The sequence below is a fragment of the Budorcas taxicolor genome, chromosome 11 (genome assembly GCF_023091745.1).
Source record: "Budorcas taxicolor isolate Tak-1 chromosome 11, Takin1.1, whole genome shotgun sequence".
NCBI classification, from domain to species: domain Eukaryota; kingdom Metazoa; phylum Chordata; class Mammalia; order Artiodactyla; family Bovidae; genus Budorcas; species Budorcas taxicolor.
Window position 1 is genome coordinate 133,476,266 of NC_068920.1, and position 23,017 is coordinate 133,499,282.

A 23,017-nucleotide genomic window follows, 5' to 3' on the forward strand; every position below is an offset into this window, starting at 1 on the left:
CCTCGTGCGCTTCCAATAGACGCTCAGCTTCGTGTGTCTCTTCAGGGGATTCTCTTCAATAAAGGTGATTCACTCTATAGAGCTAATTTCATTTTTGTACTTGTGTTAGATTTTTTTTTTTCCCATATAAATAAACTCATGTCCAGAAACAACTTTTTTGTCAGAGCCTGTGTGATGAGTCTGTGGTTCAGAAAACGTGTCCACCCGAGGGAGAGCTGTGTTCTGCCGGGGCAGCGGGGCGGCCCACAGGTCCCCCCGAGGATATACTGAAATCGGCCCGCGGGAGTGGCTCAGCTCTGCCAGGCAGGAGGCGGGTGAAGACCATCCCTACCAGGGTGCCGGCGTGACACCGCCCTGGGAGCATGGCTGCCCTGTGAGTGGGACGCTGGGGAGGGCTCTGGGGGTCCAGCCCCGGCTTTACAGGCTGTGTCTGTGCCCACAGGAGGGAGAGGAGCAGGAGGAGGCTCGTGCCAAGGAGGAGCGGCAGGAGCCCAGCACAACTGCCCGGAAGGTGGGGCGGCCTGGAAGGAAGCGCAAGCACCCCCCGGTGAGTGAAGTGGCGTCCACCCCAGCCCCATGTGCACACACACACGTACCCACATGTATAGGCTCTAAACGTCCGTGATGTGTGGCCTGCAAGGACCTTGGCACACTAAGACTGGGGGATGGGGTGCACCCCTCCAGCTGTTAAGAGCCCAATTCCATTCCCTATTCTCTGGACCCCAAAACCACCCCCCACAACTTTCCTATTTCCTACATTGAACTGCATGCCCCCAGAGGCCAGGGGACTTGCATTATGAATCTTGTGGGACTTGAAGCAGGCCCCTGACTCCCACTTTCTTTCTAGAAGGCCAGCAAGAGGGTAGGGCTTGTTTTTCCCTGGCCTGCCAGCATGGGCCCCTCCCTCCCCATCCAGACACCCACCTTGGGCCTCTGTCCTACCTGGAGAACTTGAAGGAAGGGGACTAAGGTCTGGAAGTCTGATCAAAGTGAGTAGGGAAGACATGCAGGCTCATGAGTCCCTTTGTCTGAGAGAAGGAGGGCTGGGCACTGTTTTAAGTCTAGTCGAAGTGGAGGACTCCAGCTTCTGGGTGCCATTGCCTCGGAATCCAGGGCGAGGCTGCTGGGTTGCCCCAGATGAGGAGTGCTCTGTGGGGCAGGGCCCGGGGGCTGCAGGAGCCTGCCTTCCCTATGCCTTAAACTCAGAGGCAGAACAGTAGTTATTTGCCAGCACCAACGACAGCTGGTTCCTTTCTTTTCGTCCCTTCCAGCTGAGAATGGGAAACTTGGAGCAAGAAGGTAAGGAGGAGCCAGGAGCCCCGCATTAATTGTAACTCAGCCCTTCAAGAACATGTTCTCAGAGGAGCAGGATTTTCTCCCGTGGGGCAGAGAGTAGGGTGAACAGTGGCTGCAATGAGGGAGGGAGGGCTACACCTACTGGAGGTGATGGGGTTTTCGGAGTCAGGAGGTTTGGGAACCTGTGGGGCATTGAAGTGCACCGCTGCCAATGCTGCTCGGAGATTTGGAGTGGAAGAGGGCAGAAGTTAAGTCATTTAACTGGTAAGTAATTTTGAACACTTTTAATATTCAAGCACACATGGATATTTTATGGCCTGGAATGAAAAATGCACAGGCAGTTGAAAGATAACTGGGGACTTCAAAGGAATTTCCAGCTTGCAGCAGATTCCAGGCTGAACTTCCAGATTCCTGGGTGCCCCTCCACTCCACTCCCCAGGTAGACTGGCTTGTCGGGGAAAGTGGGGGGCACAGTGCCGATGGAGTCAGAACCCATCGGTCATTCCATATCTGAGCCATGCATGTGCCTGTCATCTGCAGAGCACGCTCCGCCCTTACTTTCTGGTGCTAGGGGTGGGAGCCACCACCTGTAGCAAATGGAACTGGCAGCCCTCTGACTCATCTTTGTGAGTCCCTGAACCAGAGGGAGGGCACATGATGGAGAGGTGCAGGAGGTCCTTGAATCAGCGGGTACAAGGAAGTCAGGGCCAAGTATGTGTCCGGAGTTGGATGAAGAGAGAGAAGGGGGTGCAGCACAGCCCAGTGGATGAAGGGTCAGTCGGTCACACACCTTGGCCTGGAAAAGGGGCCCAGCAGGGAAGGAAAAGCACTGTCTTTAAAATCCAGCAGACCTGGGTTTAAATCTCAGCTCCACCACTGACCACCTATGTGACCTTGAACAAGTCAACGCCTGAATCTTGGGTTCCCCTTCTGAAAAACAGAGATGATATGAATGCATTCCCCCTAGACCCCTGGGAAAATTAAATGGGCTAAAACACCAAAGAGCCAATGGTCAGCCAAAGTCGGTCCTGTTCTTATGTGGAACAGAAGCAGCAGCGCTAGATTTATTGCTCGCCAGCTGTGTGACCTTAGCAAGTTATTGAACCTCTTTGAGCTTTTGCTTCCTTGTTGGAAAAAATATGGCTGCCAGCCATACCTGCCCTGTCTACTTCCACAGATGCTGTGCAAACAGCAAGGTGGGCTTCAAATGTACAGTGTCATAAGCCTGCCCCTCTGGCCCCCACAGGGGCCAATGGGCCAGGGTCTAGAAGGCCTTTCGCGTGGGAGCCTGGCATCAGCCTCTCAGAACTCCATGGGAGGTGCGCACATCCCGTGCAGGTCAGTGTTGATGTGGTCCAGTCCTAACTGACATCTGAAGCCACCTGGACTCCCAAGAGAGGCCCTGGGAAGGGGGACAGAGCACGGGGAGGCAATGTTGATTGGGGAGGCGGGGGATCCAAGGCAGCGTTGTGACAGGGACCCTCGCACGTTTCAGGGCACAGAGAATAGCCAGCCGGTCTTTCCTGGCAGCAGCTCCATGGACCCCGAAGGGAGCCCTCATAGGGGAAGTCTGTGCTGCAGCCCAGCGCCAGTCCACGGTCTCCTGGGCCTCTTGCAGAGCACATGCTTGCCCAGGCCTCTTCCCCTCCCCAGCCAAGGAGCACAGCAGCCTGAGTTTCTGGGGACCTGGTGCAACTGTCACCCTGGGAATGGATTGACCAGGGTGCTTTAAGGCAGCTAGGTGTGTGTCATCCAGCTAAGCCTGGGAACCAGGCAGGCAGTGGTGGGCTCGGCTCAAACCCTGGCAGGTGGAACAGAGCAGGCAGTGCTGGGAAGCACAAGAGGAAAACCTGGCTGCAGGCGGGCTCTTGATTTGTGCCAACATTGCACACCCACTGCTGGACGGGAAGGGATCAGGTATATCCAGTGGTGTCCTCACCATTCCCCACCCAGGGTCTTTAGATTTTGCTCCCAAGGCCTACCTGTCTCTGGGTACCTTTCACTTTCTCCTGCATCAGCCTCCTGGCTGTGTCCTCACCCAGACCAGGCCCCACCTGCCCGCAGCATCTCTCTAAACATCCCCTGCTGCTGCTGCTGCTGCTAAGTCGCTTCAGTTGTGTCTGACTCTGTGCAACCCCATAGATGGCAGCCCACTAGGCTCCCCCGTCCCTGGGATTCTCCAGGCAAGAACACTGGAGTGGGTTGCCATTTCCTTCTCCAATGCATGAAGGTGAAAAGTCAAAGTGACGTCACTCAGTCGTGCGCTCAGTCGTGCCCGACTCTTAGCGACCCCATGGACTGCAGCCTACCAGGCTCCTCCGTCCATGGGATTTTCCAGGCAAGAGTACTGGAGTGGGGTGTCATTGCCTTCTCCCCAGCCCTCTCTTTTTTGGCCACAAACACATTACACCAACTGAGCACCTGCCAAATAAATAAGACTTATTTCAACCTAGTGTGTTCGAGAGGAGACCACATGTAATTACAGTAAATACAGCCTGGGGCACGTCGCTGTTCAAGAATCTGCAGGGGGACCTCCCTGGTGGTCCAGTGGTTAAGAATCCATCTGCCAATGCAGGGGACGTGGACTTGATCCCTGGTCCAGGAAGATTCCACACGCTGTGGAGCAGTTAAGCCTGCGTGGTGCCACTACTGAAGCCCGTGTACCTAGAGCCCGTGCTCCGCAACAGAAGCCACTGCAGTGAGAAGCCTGAGCGCCACAGTGAAGAGCAGCCCCTGTTTGCCACAAATAGAGAAAGCCTGTGTGCAGCAATGAAGACCCCGTGCAGCTAAAACTTAAATATTGAAAGAAAAAATCTCCAGGGGCTCCGTTTCTCATGGGATGAGACCTGGAACACTCCGTCTGGCTCCTCACCACGTGACTTCTCCTGCTTCTGCATGGGTGCTCAGCGTCCACCTCTTTTGCCAAAGAAACCCCGTCACCTTGCTGCTCCCTGAGCACCCTAGGCACATTTGTTCTGATGTTTTTGGCAGCCTTACCTGCTCTCTGCCCATCCAGTGTCACAGCCCACCGAAGCCTGTCTTGCAAATGAAGCCCAGGGCAGCCATCGTGAGCCACGCCGGCCCTCCCTTTTAAACCAATTGTTGAATTAAAATGAACGCTAAGAACTAAGACAAGATAACAGCCCTGCGATCCCGGACCTGGGTCCGCACACCTGACGGAGAAGCACCAGTCTGAGAGCTGTTCGTTCCCCGGTCTGTACAAAACCTGAGAATCAGTTTAGAAACCTTTATATCAACTTGATGCTGTTACCACATCTACAGGCACAATTTTGTTTTACAGAAGTATCATTCCCTGATGGATTGGGAATCTAAGATACCTGAACCAAAGCCTGGCTTTTCGCACAGAAAAGCTGGTGGTGAGAGCATGTCGCTTCCACTAGATCTTCCATTCAGAGGTGTACCACCCCTTCCCCTTGCACCGGGTACCCGCTCACTGAGACTGGCAACCCTGAAGAAAAGCTGAGAGTGGCGCAGTGCTCGACTCCCTACGAAGGCCTGCTACCCCCGTGGGCCTCATTTGATGCTGACAGCAAACCTGTATGGGGAGGTGGGGACTGCTGTCGTGACTGTCCCTACAGTCAGAGGAAGAGAGCTAGGTTCCGAGAGGGCGACCTAGACTTGGCCTCCAGCCTCCCAGCTGCAAAGCCCAGGGTGCTTATCCTCTCTCGCCACTCCAGTCTCACCACCTGGGAGACTGGGAACCCTAAATTCGCTTTAAGATACGCAGGCCGGGCTGTTTGAAAACATGTGTAGACCTGGTCTGAAAAGAATCTAGAGGAAACAGAACTGAGCAGGGCGACTGACCCACATACTAGAGAGCCTGTGGCTAAGCGGGGAAGGGTAGTCTGAGGAGTAAGAGGTGGGCCCGTTTCAACCAGGCGGCGGCATTGGTCTGTGGCACTGGCCTAGGAGCCAGGATGCTCACGGCCCCCACAGCAACAGGAAACAGGAAGCCAGCCACAGGGCTGGGCGGGGCCTCGGAGGGGAGCTGGCACCTGCGTGCAGGGCCTGCTGGCTGGCCAGTTCTCATGGCCCGCAGAGGGGACAGCACCGTGTGGGGCTGGTCGCTGCTGGCCGGAGAGCAGAGGCCCGCGTGTGGGTGCGAGTGTCGGGCTGGGAGCAAGAGGCATCTCTTCTGTTCTCCGGCTCCAAGGACATTGAGAGTAACAAGTGAGGGTGTCTGAAGCTGGTTCCTGCCTGATCGCAGGCCCAGACAGCCCTGCGACCAACTTTGTCCCTCGTGTTGGTTACACCTAGGGCTCTAGGAGGGACAGTATCCACCCTTGCCCACCAGACCCTGGTGGGGGACTGGACCTTTGGGGCTCCCTGCCCTGTTTACTAGGTAGATGTACTTATTCATTGAAGATTTATACTCATCAACTTCCTCCAGGGTTATTTTTGCTCAGTGGGAGCACTCTGAGGTCACTTCTTGCTAAGAATAACCCAGAGAGGGAGGGAGGGGGAGGGGAGGAGGGGGCTGGGAGCAGGCGCTGAGCTCAGCCAGACCGGCCCAAAGCCAGTGTTACTCACTCCTCTTTGGAGGCGGAACCTCCAACACAGTGCCCCAATGAGTGAGCTCACAAGGGCCACACTGCCCCACTTCAGAGCGAAGGATTTGGGGGTGTAAGCTGTGTGAAGCTGGGATTCTGTCCCATGGCAGCTTAAAGCCAGCTGCTATGTAACTTGCTCAGTAGTATCTGACTCTTTGCAACGCCATGGACTGTAGCCCACCACGCTCCTCTGTCCATGGGATTCTCCAGGCAAGAATAGTGGAGTGGGTAGCCAGAGGATTCGCTTCTCCAGCAGATCTTCCAACCCAGGGATCGAACCTGGGTCTCCTGCATTACAAGTCAATTCTTTACAGTCTGAGCCACCAGGGAAGCTAGCTGAGAACCTTTTAACTCGGTTATTGAGAGTTTGCAGTACTGGCTCATTTTCCCACCTAACAGATCCCTTTGCTTCTGAAGACAGTGCTTTTTGTGTCCAGGTTCGAAGGGCTCCTTCACTTACCTCTGGAACCTTGACTCAGTGACTTGGCACCCCTTATTTTTATGTATAAAACTTTCTGAAAGGGTGTCTCCCATTCCTGGGGCCCAGCCCCTCAGGGGGTGTCCCTGCCTGTGAGCCTGCATCAGGCACACGGCTGCCCACTCCCGTCTCCTCATGCTTTTGTAGGGGTGGGGGAAAACAGGGCTGGCAGGCCTCTCAGGAGGGCAGAGACTTTTCTTGGAACTGTGCCCTGCAGACGCCTCTGCTGTTCCCACAGCTGGTCAGTCAGATCAGCACTCATGGAGGCATCCGGTACCCAAGAGCCTGGTCCGAGGTCTGCACCTGAAGTGCCAAAGAGATGTTGTGGGGAGGGGCTGGACTTTCAAAGGGAGGTGATCCCTGGAAGGGGAAAGTAAGAGATTTTCCCACTTGGGACCCTCCTGAGCAGCATGTTCAGAGAGGGGACCCATGTGGCAGGGAGAGGATGGACTGTGAGCAGACTGGCTGGGCTGAGTGGATGGAGGTTTCATTTTAAAACACCTTCTATCTTGGTTGGAGAGGTAGTTTGGAGGCTGCCTGAGGGTTTACATTTTATCCTCTTGAAAATACATTGTGTTTATCTGGAGAAGTTCTGAGACAGCATAGGGTGTGAAGTGATGGGAGTCAAGTTTTGGGAAGGTCATTCTGGCATTTGTGAGTATGACAGTTTGAGATACAAGAATGCAGGGAGATAGGGTGATGAGGCCAGAAAACATGTGCAGGGTCTCCTGGGTTGGGGGCAGCCGCGATGGGACAGGATGGGTGGGGCCTGCGCTGCCGGGCTGCAGACAAGGGGGAGACGGGAAGGTGCTGCTGGCCTCCAGGGATGGTGACAGTGTTATTGCCAGAGACAGAGACTTCTGGAAGGTCTGGCAGGGGCCCTTTCAGAGGCCGCTCTAGATAGCTGGTCTTACCAGGGAAGCATCTGAGTGAAATCTCAGAATCTCCATTTTGCTTTCCCGAAAATCCCTGCCTATTTTCATCCCTCCCTGGCCCCTTCCCCAGAGCCACACGTCCCAGGCCACCTCCAGCGAGAGGCATTCATTCCCTCCAGTTCCAAGCCCTGAGGGCTTCCTAGGACCCCGTGGGCTTCTTGGGAGCCTGAGCTGCACCTGCCACACTCCCCCAGTGGCAGGGACCTTCCATGAACGCTTTGGGGCAGAGTTGTTGACATCGGTCTTCTTTCATCATCCTCACCTAGAGAATTCTGTGCGTTTCAGTTCTGCCACCTCAAGAAAGATGTAACGGAGCTGGAAGAGCTCCAGAGAAGGGCAGCTAAACCGATCCAGGGGAAGGCAGGGCTGCCAGGTGAGGACAGACAAGAGAGAGTATGGCCCTCCAGTCTGGAGAGACAAAGGCTGAGTCGGGATGTGATTAAAGCTATGAAGTCACGGCATTGGGTGGGGCAGGATGAGCAAACCCCGGCGGGGGTGGGTGAGGGTGGGCGGGGAGACACCCAAAGAAACTTTAGAAAGGTAGGTGAAGCGGAGAAAAGAAAGCCCCATTTTCCATGGTGAGTTCCCTTCTCACCGAACCTGTCACCCGAGGCCTGAATGTAGAGGCTGAAAAACAGAAAAAACTTCAAAAGAGGCTGACTTAAATCCTACGTGGGATCTTCTCCACATAATGGCTTTTTCAAGGCAGCCTCCAACTCACCCTGAAATCCTTTGAGGATGACTTCAAAGAGCACAGCCAAGCCCTCTTCCAGGTGGACAGGTGTCCCTGGCTGAGAGCGGAACCCCAGGTGGGCCACCGCTCACCAGGTGCTTGCTTGCTCTCACATCCATGTGTCACAGCCAGCAGGGGCCCCGACTGAGTGACCTCTGCACCCTGAAGTTCTCCCCTCCATCCTCAGTTGCAAGTGGGCGTGCACACGCACACACACTGAAGAGATCTCTGGGGAGGAGGGTGGGTGGGAAGGCAGCTCCTGGCCTCAGTGGTGAGAGGAATGGTAGGACCTAGAAGTCGCATGCAGCCTGGGGGATCAGATTTGCCAGAGTTGGCCCTCTTTGGCCTCTGGTCCTCCTGTCTCTTGACCCCACTGGTGGCCCTTTTAGCTACTCCAGTGGCTAAAAGGAAATTGGAAGGGTCAAAGGTCCTGCTTCCAAAGTCTTGGGGCCCAACTCCAATCACCCCAGGAAGACTGGGCAGGGAGGCATGTAGAGCCTCTTTCGAGAGTGGGCACGGGGGGCCTCTCTGGCTCTCTCTGCCTCAAGGCCACTTCCGGCCAATCAGAACAGACAGTGGCCGGGGGAAGGGGCTGCAGGAAGGCCTGGAACAGAGGAGACTGGGGAGCCTGGGCCCAGTGCCAGCGCTTAGGGGACAGGGCCGCCCTGCTTACGTGGACAGTTCGGCTGTTTCCTGAAATTAGAATCAAGTTGGGAAAATCCAGGGCCTGGTGGGGACCCGATGGGCCTGCAGCAGCTGAGGGACTAGATGAACAGTGGGTGTGGGTGGAGGGGGATGCTGGTGTGTGTTTGTTGACATCATTCTGGGGCATCTGAGCACAGCTCTGTCCTATGGCCGGTGAGCAGATGTCTCTGGGCCATGGGTGCACTCCTTGTGTGTCTGCACATGTGATTGTGTGTCTGTGTGTCTTTAATCAAGAAGACGTAACTGGCAGGATGCCAGGGTTCCTGGCTGGCACAGAGCTGACTGCTGCCAAGGGCCTTAAAGGCACAATGGCCATTTGGGGGTGGGGGTAGGAGGGCAGGAAGACGGGAGGGCGAGGTGAGGCCGCCCAACATCTGCTAGCCTCAGGGCCTCCTTCCTCCGGGAGTGAAGGCCTTTTTCAGCAGCGGCTCCTGGCATGGGAAGAGAGGGTGAGTCAGGTGCTCAGAGCCAGGCCGGGACCTGGCTCCAACTTTCAGGGCCGTGCAGTGGGAGAGGCAGGGTCCCTGGGTCTCCCCCCTCCACACCTGAGCTCAGGTAAGCCTGCATGCCAAGGCTGTGCTGGAGAGCTGGGCCCTGGGCCCTATCTCCCATGTATTATTTCCATCACCTCTTAACTTGCCAGTGTGTGTGAATCTTGTGTGTGTGTGTGTGTGTGTGTGTATTATAACTGTAAAAAGCCTCAGAAATCACTTCCCTATCTGGAGCCTCAACACTCCTCCCCACCTTGGAAGACAAGGCCTCACCTCCTGAGGCCTGGTGGGCGTACTGGGGTCTGGTCCAGACTTCCAGCAGAGAGGGAGGGGAGCAGGGTGTGGGGGGTGGGGCTGGGGAATTGGCTTTGGCCTGAACAGGTTCACTGCAGAAGGTTCCTTCTTGCTTCGCCTCTGGCCTTTCGTTGTGGTAGCTGCTGCCAAGGAAACAGCCGGCAGCCTTTCCCTGGCCCTGCTCAGGCACATCAAAGCCTCCTTTTCCTCCTTGCAGCCCTTGGGATTTGAGGTTGGCTTTTCCGGAGACTCAACCCAGGTGGGGAGGCCAGCTTTCGAATGCCTCTCCTGTACCTGGGTCATTCTGGAAGCTCTACCACTTAGAAGGTGTGTGACTGGAGGGCAAACTATGGAGCCTTTTTCTTTGGAAAAGTAAGAGCAACATAACCCATCGGGATAACTGTGATAATTACATTTATTAATTGTCTAAGCATCTTTATGCCGAGCCCTCTGCTTAATACTGGGGAGCTGTCAGTGGAGTGGTTGGAAGGAAGAGAAATAAAAAGATAAATAAGGCAAAGCTCACAGCCTAGGAGGGAGACACACAGTAAACAAATAATTAGGTACCATGTGAGGAGTGCTTTAATGAGATAGGGTGTGAAAGTGCTTTGTAAACAAATGTGGTGTGCGGTGGACTGGGAGATGTGAGTAAATGCTGGAGTGGACTGCAGGGCCAGCCTCCACGGGGGCTCTTGGGGGGCAGAGGTTGGGAAAGGGGTGAGGCTGAGGGCCTTAAAGAGCAAGCAGGGCCTGACACAAATGCCTTCCAGAGGTGTATGTGTGTGTGTGAGAGAGAGACAGACAGACTTAAAATATTCCTTAGAAGACAGAAAGTAGAATAGTGGTTGCCAGGGGCTAGGAGGAGAAATGGGGAGATTTTGTTTTAAAGGGTACAGACTTTCAGTTTGGGATGATGAAAATGTTTTCAAGATGGGTAGTGGTAATGGTTGTACGACAGTGTGAATGTACTTAATGTCACTGAATTGTACACTTGAAAATGGTTAAAATGGTAGATTCTATGTTACATGTATTTTACAACAACGTTTTAAAAAGTTAAAAAAAAATGGTCCTTAGATAAGGTCCCTGTGTCTGTGCCCCTGTCCTCAGCCCAGGGCTTTTCAACAACAGCACCCTCCCTCCCCCTTTGGGGCTGCATAATTTCTGTGTTGGGGGTTGTTGTGTAGAGTATTTAGCAGCATCCCAGGCCCCTACCCACCAGAAGCCACAGTCCATGCCTGCCCCCACCCCCTGCCACTCCCACAGTGTGGTGACCAAAAATGTCTCAGACATATTGCCAAATGTCCCCTGGGGGGCTAAATCCACCCCAGCTGAGAACCACTGCCTTCACTGCTTGGAATAAGCTGCTCACAGGAGAGGTCCAAGGAGCAGGTAGGCAGCAGAGAAGCAGGAGGCATTATCTTGGGATGGAGGGGTCTTGCTTGGAAGGAAGACAAAGGCCAGCAAACTCTGAGGGGGCCCCAGGAGGTGGTAGGCCGGGTTTGAAGACCCAGAGTGAGGCATGTTGGGGGGGGAGGTGCACAGTGGGTGATGGAGTCTAGCTTTACTCCACTCTGTTGTGCCCACCCACCCAAAGGAAGAGAAGTGAGGCTCCCATTCCCCTCCTGCCACCACGCCTGACCCCCTCTCCCCGCCTCTGCAGGCAAGAGGCAGAGGAAGGAGAAACTGTCACCTACAGCTGCTGGTGGCCCCTTCGGAAAGGGCTGGGGGTCGGGGGTGGGGTGCTTCTGCTGCTACCCTTTCTCCCACAGGAGAAAAGAGTGTCTCAGAGTGTGTTGTGTCTCCTCCACTCAAGGCAGTAGTAAAGAGTAAAAGCAAACAAAACCAGATCTTTAACCAGTTAGGTTTGACATGCAACGAAGTCGAGACTCCCTCTAGACGTGTGGACTGGATGCTCTCACTGTAACCTGGTCTTGGGCATTAAGGAGTTTATTATGAATACTAAAGAGCTGCCAGGTGCCCTACTCAACACCCAGTCTAACCCAGTAGAGCGATCCCGTGCCGCCTCTGCGGCTAGTGGCCACAGAGGAGAGGAGGGGGCTGAGAGGAGGTAGAAGCAGAGGAGACGGAACCGGGAGGGCACAGGCCGGGCTGGGGTGGCCACTCCCGGCGGCTTCCAGGTCTGCTCTTCTCACCTGAGATGGAACATCCAGCTCCCCTGGTGGACCTCCTTCCTTCCTTCCTCTCAATGGTTTCTTCTGGGTGGATCTGACCTGCCCAGTTTCCATGCCTCAGAGAGAGGGACAGTGAGGGCCCACTAGTAGCTGGGGGTGAGGGGGGTAGTTCTTCATGGGTTAAATGGATCTCAAGTTGACGGTGGTAAGAGTCAGCAGCTCCCCTAAGCCCAGAACTCCAGTTGACTCAGGCTGGTGGGGAAGGGGGATGAGGGGGAATGGTGAGATCAGGGCTGATTTCAGCCCACTTGAACTGACACCCCCCAGGCTGGAGCTGTGCAGAGTGCCCCCTGACGCCTCCTCCGCCCACCTCTGGAAGGATGGCCAGTCTCACCCTCTTGCAGATTGGGGGTCCCTCCGGGGCAGGCCTGAGAGGGGTCTCCAGTCAGGGTGGCTCGGGACCCCGGGGCTGGGTCGGGTCTCAGAGCAGGTACTCCTGGGTCTCTATGCTCTGGAGCTGGCAGTCAACAGGAAGTGAGTCCCAGGGTGAGAAGAGGCGGTGTGGTCCCCGGGCAGGAAGTAAGTGACAGCGGCGCTGTCTGAACAGTCTGTGGGGCTGGGAGCCTACCCTGACTCGAGGTGTGTGTGGGGAAGCGAGTAGCTAGAGGAAAGGAGGACACGGCTATGGTAAGAGATTGGTGCCGCTGACCCAAACTCCTCAGCCTGGCCAGCGGGACCCCCCGACTCCCTCCTCCTGGGAGCGCCATGTCTGGGGCTCCAGCGGTGGCACAGCCAGACCCGAGGTGGGCAGAGCCCCCGCTGCGGGCCCCTCCTCTAGGCGTGCCTGGCTCTCCGGTTGCCCGGGCCATGTGACTGTGTCACACACAGGAGGCTTGCGGACTGAGAGGATTCATCCAAGGAGGGGAGCTCCAGGCCAGGGAGCCCACTGGCTTGAGCAGGGAGGTGGAAAAGACCTCCTGAGTCCTGGAGAGTGTGTGTGTGTGTGAGTCCCGACCCATGGGGTAGCCACCGAGGAGAAGGACAGGGCCTGCTTGCTCTGCTGGCTTTGGCCTCCAGTGCCCAAGCCTGGTGGAGGACTTCTCCCTTCTCCACTCCATCGCCGAGGCCTACCTCTTCCTCTTGCTGCAGCACCCCCGACCCCACCCCACCCCACCCCACCCCACCCCACCCCACCCCACCCCCGCTGCTGAGGAGCACACACGTGTAGCCTTCCGTGGGAGGGTTTCTTCCTGGAAGCAGGCCTGCCCAAGCCGGTCCCACATGCCCCCCTCCCCCGGAGAAAGCAGCCTGGCCAGGCCTCGAGGGCGCTCTGCATGCCCTCAGGCTGCTCTGTGTAGGGAACCTCGTCCAGGGCGGACTCTGGCTTTTATTTCTGTTGTTTTCTCCAAGGCCCTTGTTCCTCTTTGCCACCTCTGGGGTTTCCTCGCCATACAGCAGTGGGCTCACCGGTGAGAGTGTGGATCCCTGGGGCAGAAGCCGCCTTGGAAACTGCAGGGCCTGGCAGGGAGGAGCTGGGGAACCCAGCGCTCCGTCAGGCTTCGGGGTGCGTTCTTCATGGGTATAGCTATCTGGAGGGAGTTTGGCAGGATCTCTTTCCTCACACTTGGATGAGCAGACCCTCTTCCCCAGCCAGGCCACTTCCGGGACTCTGGCCTATAGAAATTCACAGGAGCAGAGAGCCGTAAGTGCGAGAGGTTCTCTGCAACAAAAAGCCAGTCGGCCCACAGCCCACCACTAGGAGACGGTTTGAATAAATTAAGGACCATCCTTTCAATAGAATGTTGAGCAGCCGAGGCAGAGTGAGCCAGATCCATACGCGTTGGTATGGAGAGATGCCCGCTGTGCTTGCAAAGTGAAAAAGCAAGTTGCAGAACAGGATAAGTCATATGATCCCTTCTTAGGGGGGAAAAAAAAATTCTGGATCTGGATGTGTGTGTAAATACATGTGTATAAACATGCAACTTACGCATGACTGTAGATGCACAGGAAAAAAGTCGAGAAAAGACACTCACCAAACTGTAAATGATGGTTCACCTGTGGGGAGTGAGTCTGGAGATAGGGAATTGAAATAGGGGCTTTAACCTTCCAATGCTACTCATTTTTGTGTGGTTAGAATTTTTGTATACGACTGGCTTTTATAAATAGAAAAAAAATGACTTGAAGGAAACCTTCCTATAGGACTAGCCTAGTCATCTCACCTTGCAGGTGGGGAAACTGAGGCGCACTCTTGAGCAGCACCTTCCTGAGGCTTTTGCTGAACTCGTGCTGCTCCCGCCCTCCTCCGGGCACCGATTCTGCAGGGGAGCCAGCGGGCAGGGCTGCGGCAGGTGGTCCGGTGCCCGCGGGCGTGGCAGAGCGCCAAGCACAGGGGGAATCCTGTCTCTCCTGCCCTGAGAGGACACCTCTGTCCCTTCTGAGATGTCCTGGCCTACCTGCCCCCAGATGGCCGAGGACCAAGTGCTCGCCAGGCTCTGTCCTCACAAGGTGTGTGAGTGACCTCAAGCTAATCACGAAAGTCTCCGAGAGCCTCCCCAGGAGGCCGGGTGCTCTGAGGGGTAACGGCTGAGAGGGAACTTCGCCCACCGTGCAGTGACGCTTAGGAGGGACAGTTGTGACAACTCTCAGTGTGGTTCCTGTAGCAAGCTCAGTTCTGAGACTCTTGGGGCCAAAGCACGACAATTCCTCTTGGGGGGGAACATGGCACCACGTACTCCAGACTTGCTGCAAGCCACTGTGTGCTGCTGGCCGGGGGCCTTGGCTCTCCTAGGGTCTGAGCGCCCTCGAGAGGCTGTGGGGCCAAAGCTAAGTGAAGGAACAGTGCTCGGGTTGGGGTTGGGGGAGAGGAGGCCCCCCCTTTCACCCTCGCACTCCACATGCCAGGCCGCAGCTCAAGAGGACAGCCAGAAGGGCGTTGACACAGGAGTCAAATCAGCCCCGGGTTACTAGGAATCCTCTGGGGAAGGGTCCTGGTTTGAAGTGGGGATAGAATGAGGAGCATTCGTTTTCAGTGGGGGCCACAGGGAAGGCTTTGGGACCGCCCTGTCACTTCAGTGAGTGTGGGTGCTGTGGGCTGGGGTACAGAGCTGTAAACATGTTAGTAATGAAGACAACTAGCACTCGTACAGGGCTTCACAGTTTACAAAGCACTTTTCTCATACATTTTCCCATTTTCTTCTCTGGAGTCCACAGACCTGTGGACTTCAGAGGGTGAAGCCCTTGAATCTGAGAGAAAGAATTGAGTGTGTTTGACTACATACACATTTATGTGAACACCATTTTCTGGACAGACGGTGTGTAATTTTCACCAGAATCTCCACTGGGCCAATGATGCATGAGGGGCTGAAACCACTGGTCTAACGCTCCCCTCATGTTTATCTTTGCAGGTGGAAAGCAGTGACACACCGAAGGACCCTGCCTTGACCTCCAAGTCCCTGTCCATGGCCCAAGACTCGGGCCCCTCAGAGCTGTTACCCAACGGGGACTTGGAGAAGCGGAGTGAGCCCCAGCCAGAGGAGGGGAGCCCCGCTGGAGGGCAGAAGGGCGGGGCCCCAGCAGAGGGAGAGGGTGCCACTGAGACCCCGCCCGAAGCCTCCAGAGCTGTAGAGAATGGCTGCTGCACCCCCAAGGATGGCCGGGGAGCCCCTGCAGAAGAGGGTAAGTCCCGGGCACAAGGGGGGAAGCCTCTGCTGGGCTGGCCGGGATCCCCGTGAGGGTTAGAACTCAGGGCCTGGAAGGTCCCAGGAGGCCCCAGCTGGGTGGTGGCTGAAGGTCTGCTTGCCAAGGCTGTGTGCTCTGGAGGCTACTGGCTGGATGTAGCCCGCGCATGTTTTATTTGACCCAGGCAGTATTTTAAACATTAAAAAAATATTATTTGCCAATATTTGAAAATCAAGAAATTTCACATAAAAATCTGGAGTTTTGGGGTCTCATAAAAAAACAAAAAAAACAAACAAAAGAACTAGATTTGGTACAACAGTGAGTTTGCAGAATGCTAGTGGTTGCTGAACTGGGGTGATGGCTGTCTCTCCACAGCTGGTTGTTCTCCTTGCTTTCCATCAGCCTTGGCCTCGCCTGCTCACTCTTCCACAAGACCTGTAGCTCTTAGGGATCCACACGCTGGAAGCCCCTGGCCTGGGCACTCAAGCACAGCAGGTGCCCTTGTGGGTGTTATAAGCCCCGTCAGCCTTTCCCAGTGCAGATGTCCTAAGCCCACCACAGTTCAGCAGACGGGACTGAAGTTCAGTGGTGACAGAGTAGGGGAGGGGTAGGGCAGGTGGGGGTGGGGTGTGCACTGCCCAGCCCAGACCTCTTCCTCTAGGGACTTTCTGGCCTAGCCCTGGAGCCCTGGAAAGTTGCCCACTTTTTTCTTTCAGGTTAAGCCAGTGATTTCAGGGCCAACAGAGCTGTAAACATGTTAGTAATGAGGACAACTAGCATTTGTACAGGGCTTCACAGTTTACCAAGCGCTTTCTCATACATTATCACGTTTGATCCTCCCAGGGCCCTGCCAGGTTGTTTTGCATATGTGCATTTTAATTTCAGAATGCCTTCCTTCCAAGAGTACATGATGGGGAGTGAATCAATCGATTAATTGGCGTGACTTAATTTCACATGCTTCCAAACATCATATTCATGCAGGGTAGAGAGCATCTCCAGAAGAGATTTCCCAATTTATTAAAAAAAAAATCTTTCATTCATTTACTATTCAACTAATATTTACGATGCTCCCACCACGTGCAAAGGGCTTTCTGAGGTACTCATTCTGCATCTGTGGTTTTATTTACTCTCTCAGTCTCCTTCAAGAGGTATTATGAGCCTCATCTTAAGGTGGGAAAAAATCAAAGCTTAATGAGATGCAGTGACTTGCTCAGGGACCCCAAGCCTGTTGGCAGATTCGGAATTCATTCGTCTTGGTCTCTAGCTTCAGAGTCGTGTGCCCTTCCCATGCCCCCTGCTGTTCTGGGGGGTGGGGTTGATGTGGCCGCCGGTCCTGAACTCAGCACCTCTGGGGATGTGTCCTGACATGTAGAGGAGTGGCCATGACGCCTGATTTGAGACAGGAAGAAAGGGAGAAAACACCATCTCCCTTTACAAAGACCAGATGTGCAAGAGCAGAACTGGGAACCCACTGGTCCTGCCCACCAAACAGGCAGCTCCTGGGACCCCACCATAGCTTGCACCCAGCTGAGGCCCAGGGCTGGGGCAGGCCTTCCTGCCTGTTGGGATGGAGCCAGCACTGTAAGGCTGCTCTTAACTTGTGAGAGTTTGCTTTCGGTTTGGGATTTCCCTGTTCTCCGTTCTCAGGAGCAACTCCTCTAGTTGGTCAATAGGGGTTTATTAAACACTTACTTGATGTGTGCCGAGATCCGGGGAAGCTATCACGAACAAAAACCTGGTTCTTGCTCTGGAGGACCTCAACAGTCCACTAAAGAGATGGACATTAATGAGAAATGCACACTTACAAGTGTGTGTTTATACACAGAGATAAGTTCTTGAAGAGAAAATAAACATGGTTCTCAGGAACTGTAACAGAGGAGCCCCAGACAAGCTGGGCTGTTACACCTAAGCAGAAGGATGAGCTGGGGTTTACCAAGCGAGGGGGTGAGAACAGGTGGGAGGGAGCAGGGTATCCAGGGACCCGACAGAAACGCACACGTGTGGAATGGGGGGAAGGAGGGAGAAGGGTGTGCGACAGGGGGACAGCAGATACGGCCAGTGCAGCTTCAAGGCTGCCCTCTCGAGGGGTGACATGATCCGCTTTACGTTTTGAAAAGATCCCTTTGCCATCTGGATCCTGGGATGGAACAGAGGGGCCGGGAAGCAGGATGAGCAATCAGGCGCCGAGGGGAGGATGGCAGATCTGGAGAGCTGTGGATGAGCGCCAGGGACAGGAGGGGGGCGGGCAGAGATGATGTCAGGGTGACTCCTGGGTTTGGGACTTTCGCACACTGAGGGATCCTTCTCAGACTCTTAGTGCAAAGTGCAGTGGGCGAGAACGTCCTGTGTGTCCTTGATCTCCAAAATTTGGCCTTGGAGCACTCCTGTGTGGCTTCAGCTATTGAGGCTGTAGAGATGCTGGCAGGGATCAGAGCTCGGATCCCTGAAGGTCACGGTGAATTGCCTGGATGCAGAGACTGGTGAGCTGGTTCCTAGAGGGGTGGGCAGTGGCCTACTGGAGGCTCGGCCACTGCTTCAGCAGTTGGCCCCATAGAATGCATATGCAGCTGCTTGGTTCCAAGAAGGAAGGAGACTGAGGCCCCAGGGAGAAAGTGACTTGGTCATGGTCTCTTTTCAGGGGCCCCATCTGTCTCTCCCGGAACTCCTCTCATTATTTCCTACACAGGAAACATGGAGGACTTTAAAACAGTCTTGGCCTGGGCACCCTCCTGTATGCACACAGGAGCCCCAAATCCTGATAGTACAGCCAGGAGAAAGGAGGAACAGGGGAGATGATGAGTAATAAGAACACGAGCCACCTGGACAGGCAGGTGGTGGCCTTGGAACTGCTCCTGCATTCCTAGCATTAAGGCCATCATGGTGATAGTAGTAATGATGGTAATGTAGCTTTCTTTTTTACTGAATATTAACCATGTGTTGAGTGTTCTATGTTCTTGCTACTCAAAATGGTCCATGGACGAGCAGCGTCTCCTGGCATCACCTGGCATGTTACAAATGCAGTCTCCAGCCCCACCCATAGACCTATTGAATCAGAATCTACATTTGAAAGAGATCCTCATGATTCTGAGGCATATTAAATTTGAGAAGCCCTTTTCTTTATGTAATTCTCTCATTTAATCCTTGCAAGCATCTAAGGAAGACTTTTATTATCCCCATTTTTCAGATGGGGAGACTGAGGATTCAGACAGGTTAAGTTAGTTACTGAGATTATACAACTTGGTGAAGGGCCAGATGAGGGTCAGCACAGAGCCTCTCTCTGCTTAGACTGACACACTAGTCCTGGGCTAGTAACTACCCTCTGAGGCCAGCCTGACCTCAGTCCTGTCCTTGGGACTTTGGTTCATTTTAAAGGGAATTTGGAGGTGACCCCCTGGCAGAGTATAGCCTCAGACCAGCAGGTAAGTGTTAGAAGCACTCTGGCCTCCCCTGCCCCCAGGACCTGAGATGCCCCAGGGTTATGTCCAAGCCTGCCAGGGCCATCCTGGAAGACACACAGCCACCTGGCCCAGCCTGCGACCCTGGGTCTGGGCCGGGAGCAGATGGACGGCAGAGGGAGTGTCCAGGGAGCAGCTGACCACCCCCTGACTCAGGACAAGTGCTGCATTCTGAAGCAGCCCAGTTGGTTGTTTTGCTGGGCCGGGCTGGAAAGTGTGTGTGCGATATCACTCAAGTGGGCATGCGCGGAATCTGTCAGGGAGAACATTCCAGAAAGAAGCCAGTTGGAAACCGCATGAGGAAAAGTAGTTCTGTTTCGGGGAGCATGGGGGCTGGGGAAGGAGGAAGAGGGGAGCCTCAGGGCGGTGTGATGTGAAAAGGAGATAGCCGGCTTGGGAGTCAGGAGCCCTAAAATCTCAGCTCTGGTAGTAAGTCGCTCCGCTCCCCGCCCCACCCCACGCCCCCCCGCCGCGCCTCAGTTTCCCCCTCGAAGGGCAAGACAAGTATCCCCTCATCTCGACAATTCCTTTCAGCCCCGATTCTCGGTAATTCTAGTGAACAGAGGATTCCCCACAAGCCAAAAGCCACGGAGGGTCCCCCGGAAGAAAGGTCCCAGGCGCCGCGTGATCCGAGGGTGGGCGCCCCCTCCTGGCCAGCCCAGAGCGTCGCCGGGTGGAACACGGGGGGTCTGAGAGACGTTGGGGGGCGGGGACCCGGGGAAGGAGGGAGGCCCGGAGCCGGCGGGCGGGAGGGGGAGTCCTGCCCCAGAAGGCGAGAGAAACAGTTGGGGCGCGGGGAGGGGGGGCTGGCAGTGGTGAGGCCAGACGGCCTAAAGGAAGCACGAGGAAGCGACAGGGAAAGTCCGGTGAGACGTACCTTAAAAGGCCTGCTGTGTACACAGCGCTGGCGAGTTAACACGCGCCCCCGCTTCCTCCCGGCGCCCTGGGCATCTGGCACCGCGGGGTCCACACCTCCCAGCAAACCCGCAGGTGCAGCCCTGCCTGCCCTGTCCCCAGGCTCCAGGTCATCGAAGCCCAGAGTGGAGCCGCAGGTCTCCCTCCGTGAGTGAGAGAAGGGGGAAGAAACAGCCTCTTCAGGGGCTTGGGGATTCAGAGACCTTCAGTGCTGTGGCTGGTTTCCGCCTCACAGCCAGGAGATGCAAGAAGGGCTGTTTTTTCCGTTTTGGGCTCTTTGTCTCCCCTTCACGCCGCCCACAAACCCCCTACCCCCAGCCTACCAAGTGACCTTGAGCCAGCCTTAGTGACCTTCCTGCTTTGGGGCCAAGCACAGTAATCTTGACTTCAGATAAAGGAGGTCTGGGGCCCAGGTGAGGGGAGGCTCACCCCGCCCCCCACACACACCCCAGCCTCCCTGCCTCAGCACCCCCAGTCTCCAGCAGGAAGCTGGAAGGCAAAATTAACCCAACCCACAGCCAGGCAGGGCTGCATACTCCAGAGTGTGCCAGTGAGGAGCCTGAGGGGGACAGGACCAGCCTAGGAGCTCCGGGACCTTTTGGAGCTTGGGACCTGGAGAAGGACAGGAGAGGATAAGGCTTCCCTGCCCCCCACCTTTAAAGGCTGTACTGCTGGGGCTTCAGCCCCCAGGGGAGCCTTCCATTCCAGGAACTGGAGTCCGGGCCAGCTGAGGAACCGTGGGGAAGAGGAGTAGGGAAATGTTGTCTGAAGCATTAGCAGGGTTATGTACCTATCCTCAATGAGGAAAAAGCTGGGAGAGATTCCAGAATGACTGTGGAGAGTGGGAATCCAAGGCTTCTAGAATAAAGACAGAACTCAAGGACCTGAGAATGGGGTACAGAGGCAGATACTCATGGTAGAAGCACGGTGTTGAGAACTGCAGGAGCACCTTAGAAACCGTTTCCAGCATCTTTATTTTCCACATGAGGAAACTGAGTCTCAGAGAGACAAAGTTGCTTCAGTAGTCTTGCTCCGGTCCTCCTGCGCCCCCGTCCTTCCACCCCCAGAGCTTCTTTGCCACACCCCACACCTCGCAGTCTGGCCTCCCCTCCAGTAACTGAGCTCTCTTACTGGGAGTAGCCAAAGGGGCTCTTTCCAGACCCTCCTGTGTGCCTGACTCACTCCATGGGCCAGAAACCACAGCCCTGGCTTTTCTGTTGTTCCTTTGGGTTTGGGCCTCCAACCCTGCCCAGGTCCTTTTTCTGCCCTGGCTGTGCTCCGAGTCCTGGGGCCAGCATGATATGATGTCTGGCACACAGTAGGCCATCAGGTTTGACACAGGCGCGACCGAATGGCTGGAGAAGCCCTATCCCCGAGGCAGGGACCCCAGGCACAAGGTGAGGCCTCTGAGCCACTCCTGTAACTCTGCCGACAGTCCCTTTGTTCTTCCCTCTCCACAGGCAAAGAACAGAAGGAGACCAACATCGAATCCATGAAAATGGAGGCAAGTGTTTTCCTCAGCCCCCAGGGGCTCTGTGGATCCTGATTCTAGGAGAAGAAAGCCACCGCTCTGACCGACTGTGGCGAGTGTGTGTGAGGGGAGCCCGAGGTGGCCCCTGGCCCCTTCTGTACTTGTCCCTCCGTGAGGAGCAGAGGAAGTGGGTGTGGAGGTTGGAAGGCCCCCAGCGAGGCAGCCAGCTGGTCCCCACTCCGAGACCAAGCACGTCCCCTCCTGTTTTATGTCCCGCCCCACATCCCGCCCCATCCCTCACTCCTCCCACCCAAGCAGGGGCTTGTCCCGAACTCCAGGGCCGGCATCTCCGGCCAGGAGTCAGAGCTCCTGTGTTCTGTACGAGGTGAGTGCCTCCTTGGTTTCCCCTCCAGGAGGAACGACCCTGCAGCAGGGCTGTCCATGCCCACCTTAATGCCGGTCTGTCTGTCGTCTCTCTGTCCTAGGGCTCCCGGGGCCGGCTGCGGGGTGGCCTGGGCTGGGAGTCCAGCCTCCGCCAGCGGCCCATGCCGCGGCTCACCTTCCAGGCGGGGGACCCCTACTACATCAGCAAGCGCAAGCGGGACGAGTGGCTGGCACGCTGGAAAAGGGAGGTGAGGTGCCTTCTCTGGCCTGGGCCCCAGCCCGTCCCACAGAACCGGGAACCTGGAAGTTAGCTTCAGCCACCGTCTGTGGCTGTTGTCAGGCCCTGGCTGAGCCTCAGTTTCCCCTTCCCCTTCAGGTTAACCTCTCACTCTACAGGGAACTGCTGGCTCCCTAGGCAGTGACTGCGCGTTCTTTGTTATTTTCACAAATGTTACTGGACACTCAGCGTGCAAGCAGGCAGTGTCTAGGCCTCATGCACGTATAATTCCTGCCCTCATGGAGCTGACATTGTGATGGGGGAGATGGACAGAAAACAAGTTAGAGCTCTTATTAGACCTGAAATAGAGGGTAACAAAGGCCTGCTTTAGGTGGGGTGGTACGGAGAGGCTTCTTGGAGAAGGCAGCATTGAAGTTGAGACCTGAAGGAATAAAAGAGCTGGCTCTGTGAGTTGTGGGGTGGGGGAGAGTATTCTAGGCAGAGCAAACAGCACAAGCAAGGCCCTGACTTGTTTGGTTGTGTAAAAGACCGGTCTTCTCAGAGTGAACCAAACGGGAGAGAGTGGGGCCAGATGAGAGGTGGCGAGGGGAGGTAAGCAGAGGCTGATCATACAGAGCCTTGAGATCTGGGCTGGAAGCTGGTTTAACGCTGAGTATCCTGGGCAGCCCCTGAAGGTTTCTACGCAGAGGAGTGATTCGATGTAGATTAAAAGAGCAGCAATGGTGAAGGAGAGGAACAGACCCGGGCTTGCTAACCGATGGGAAGGATGTGGGAGGGGAGAGGATGGACACAGCCCACAGGGGTGATGCGTGTGCTGCTGCTTCAGGTGGGAAGACTAGAGGAGGAATGGGTTTGGGTGGGAGGGAAGCAAGCGTTTAGTCTGAGATACTAAGGTGCCCGGATCCCAGAGCGGAGGGAGGCCAGGCTGCAGATGCAAAGGTGGGAAGGCATAGAGCCACGAACACTGATGAGCTCACCTAGGAGACCGGAGAGAACTGAGCCGCATCCTAGGCCTCGGGCAACAGAAACCCTGCAGTTATGGCCGCATGAGGTAGGGGCAGTGGCAGCAGTGGTACTGAGAAGGGGCCTGGGAGGAAGAGCCGCGTCTCAAAAAGGAGAGAAGCTTTTCCAGAGGCAGTGGCCACCTTGCCCTGTGGAGGCTGAATTGAGACGGGCTGTTTGCACCTGCCCACCTGGAGGCAGCCGGTGACTCTTCTAAGAGAGGCTTCCGTGCGGGTCAG

The 23,017-nt window shown here is 55.6% G+C and overlaps 1 protein-coding gene across 5 annotated transcripts in view; it reads left to right on the forward strand.

Moving 5' to 3' along the window:
* Nucleotides 1-23,017, forward strand: part of DNMT3A (DNA methyltransferase 3 alpha) — a 103,914-nt gene that overhangs the window by 38,902 nt on the left and 41,995 nt on the right. For all 5 annotated transcript variants that reach the window (XR_008200101.1, XR_008200102.1, XM_052647646.1 and 2 more), the window contains exons 3-6: nucleotides 443-547; nucleotides 15,040-15,310; nucleotides 21,144-21,187; nucleotides 21,640-21,786. Coding sequence is in view for 3 of the 5 variants with exons in the window: in XM_052647646.1 (XP_052503606.1) it covers nucleotides 443-547; nucleotides 15,040-15,310; nucleotides 21,144-21,187; nucleotides 21,640-21,786 (567 nt within the window). In the remaining 2 variants the exon portion in view is untranslated. The remainder of the gene's footprint in view (nucleotides 1-442; nucleotides 548-15,039; nucleotides 15,311-21,143; nucleotides 21,188-21,639; nucleotides 21,787-23,017) is intronic.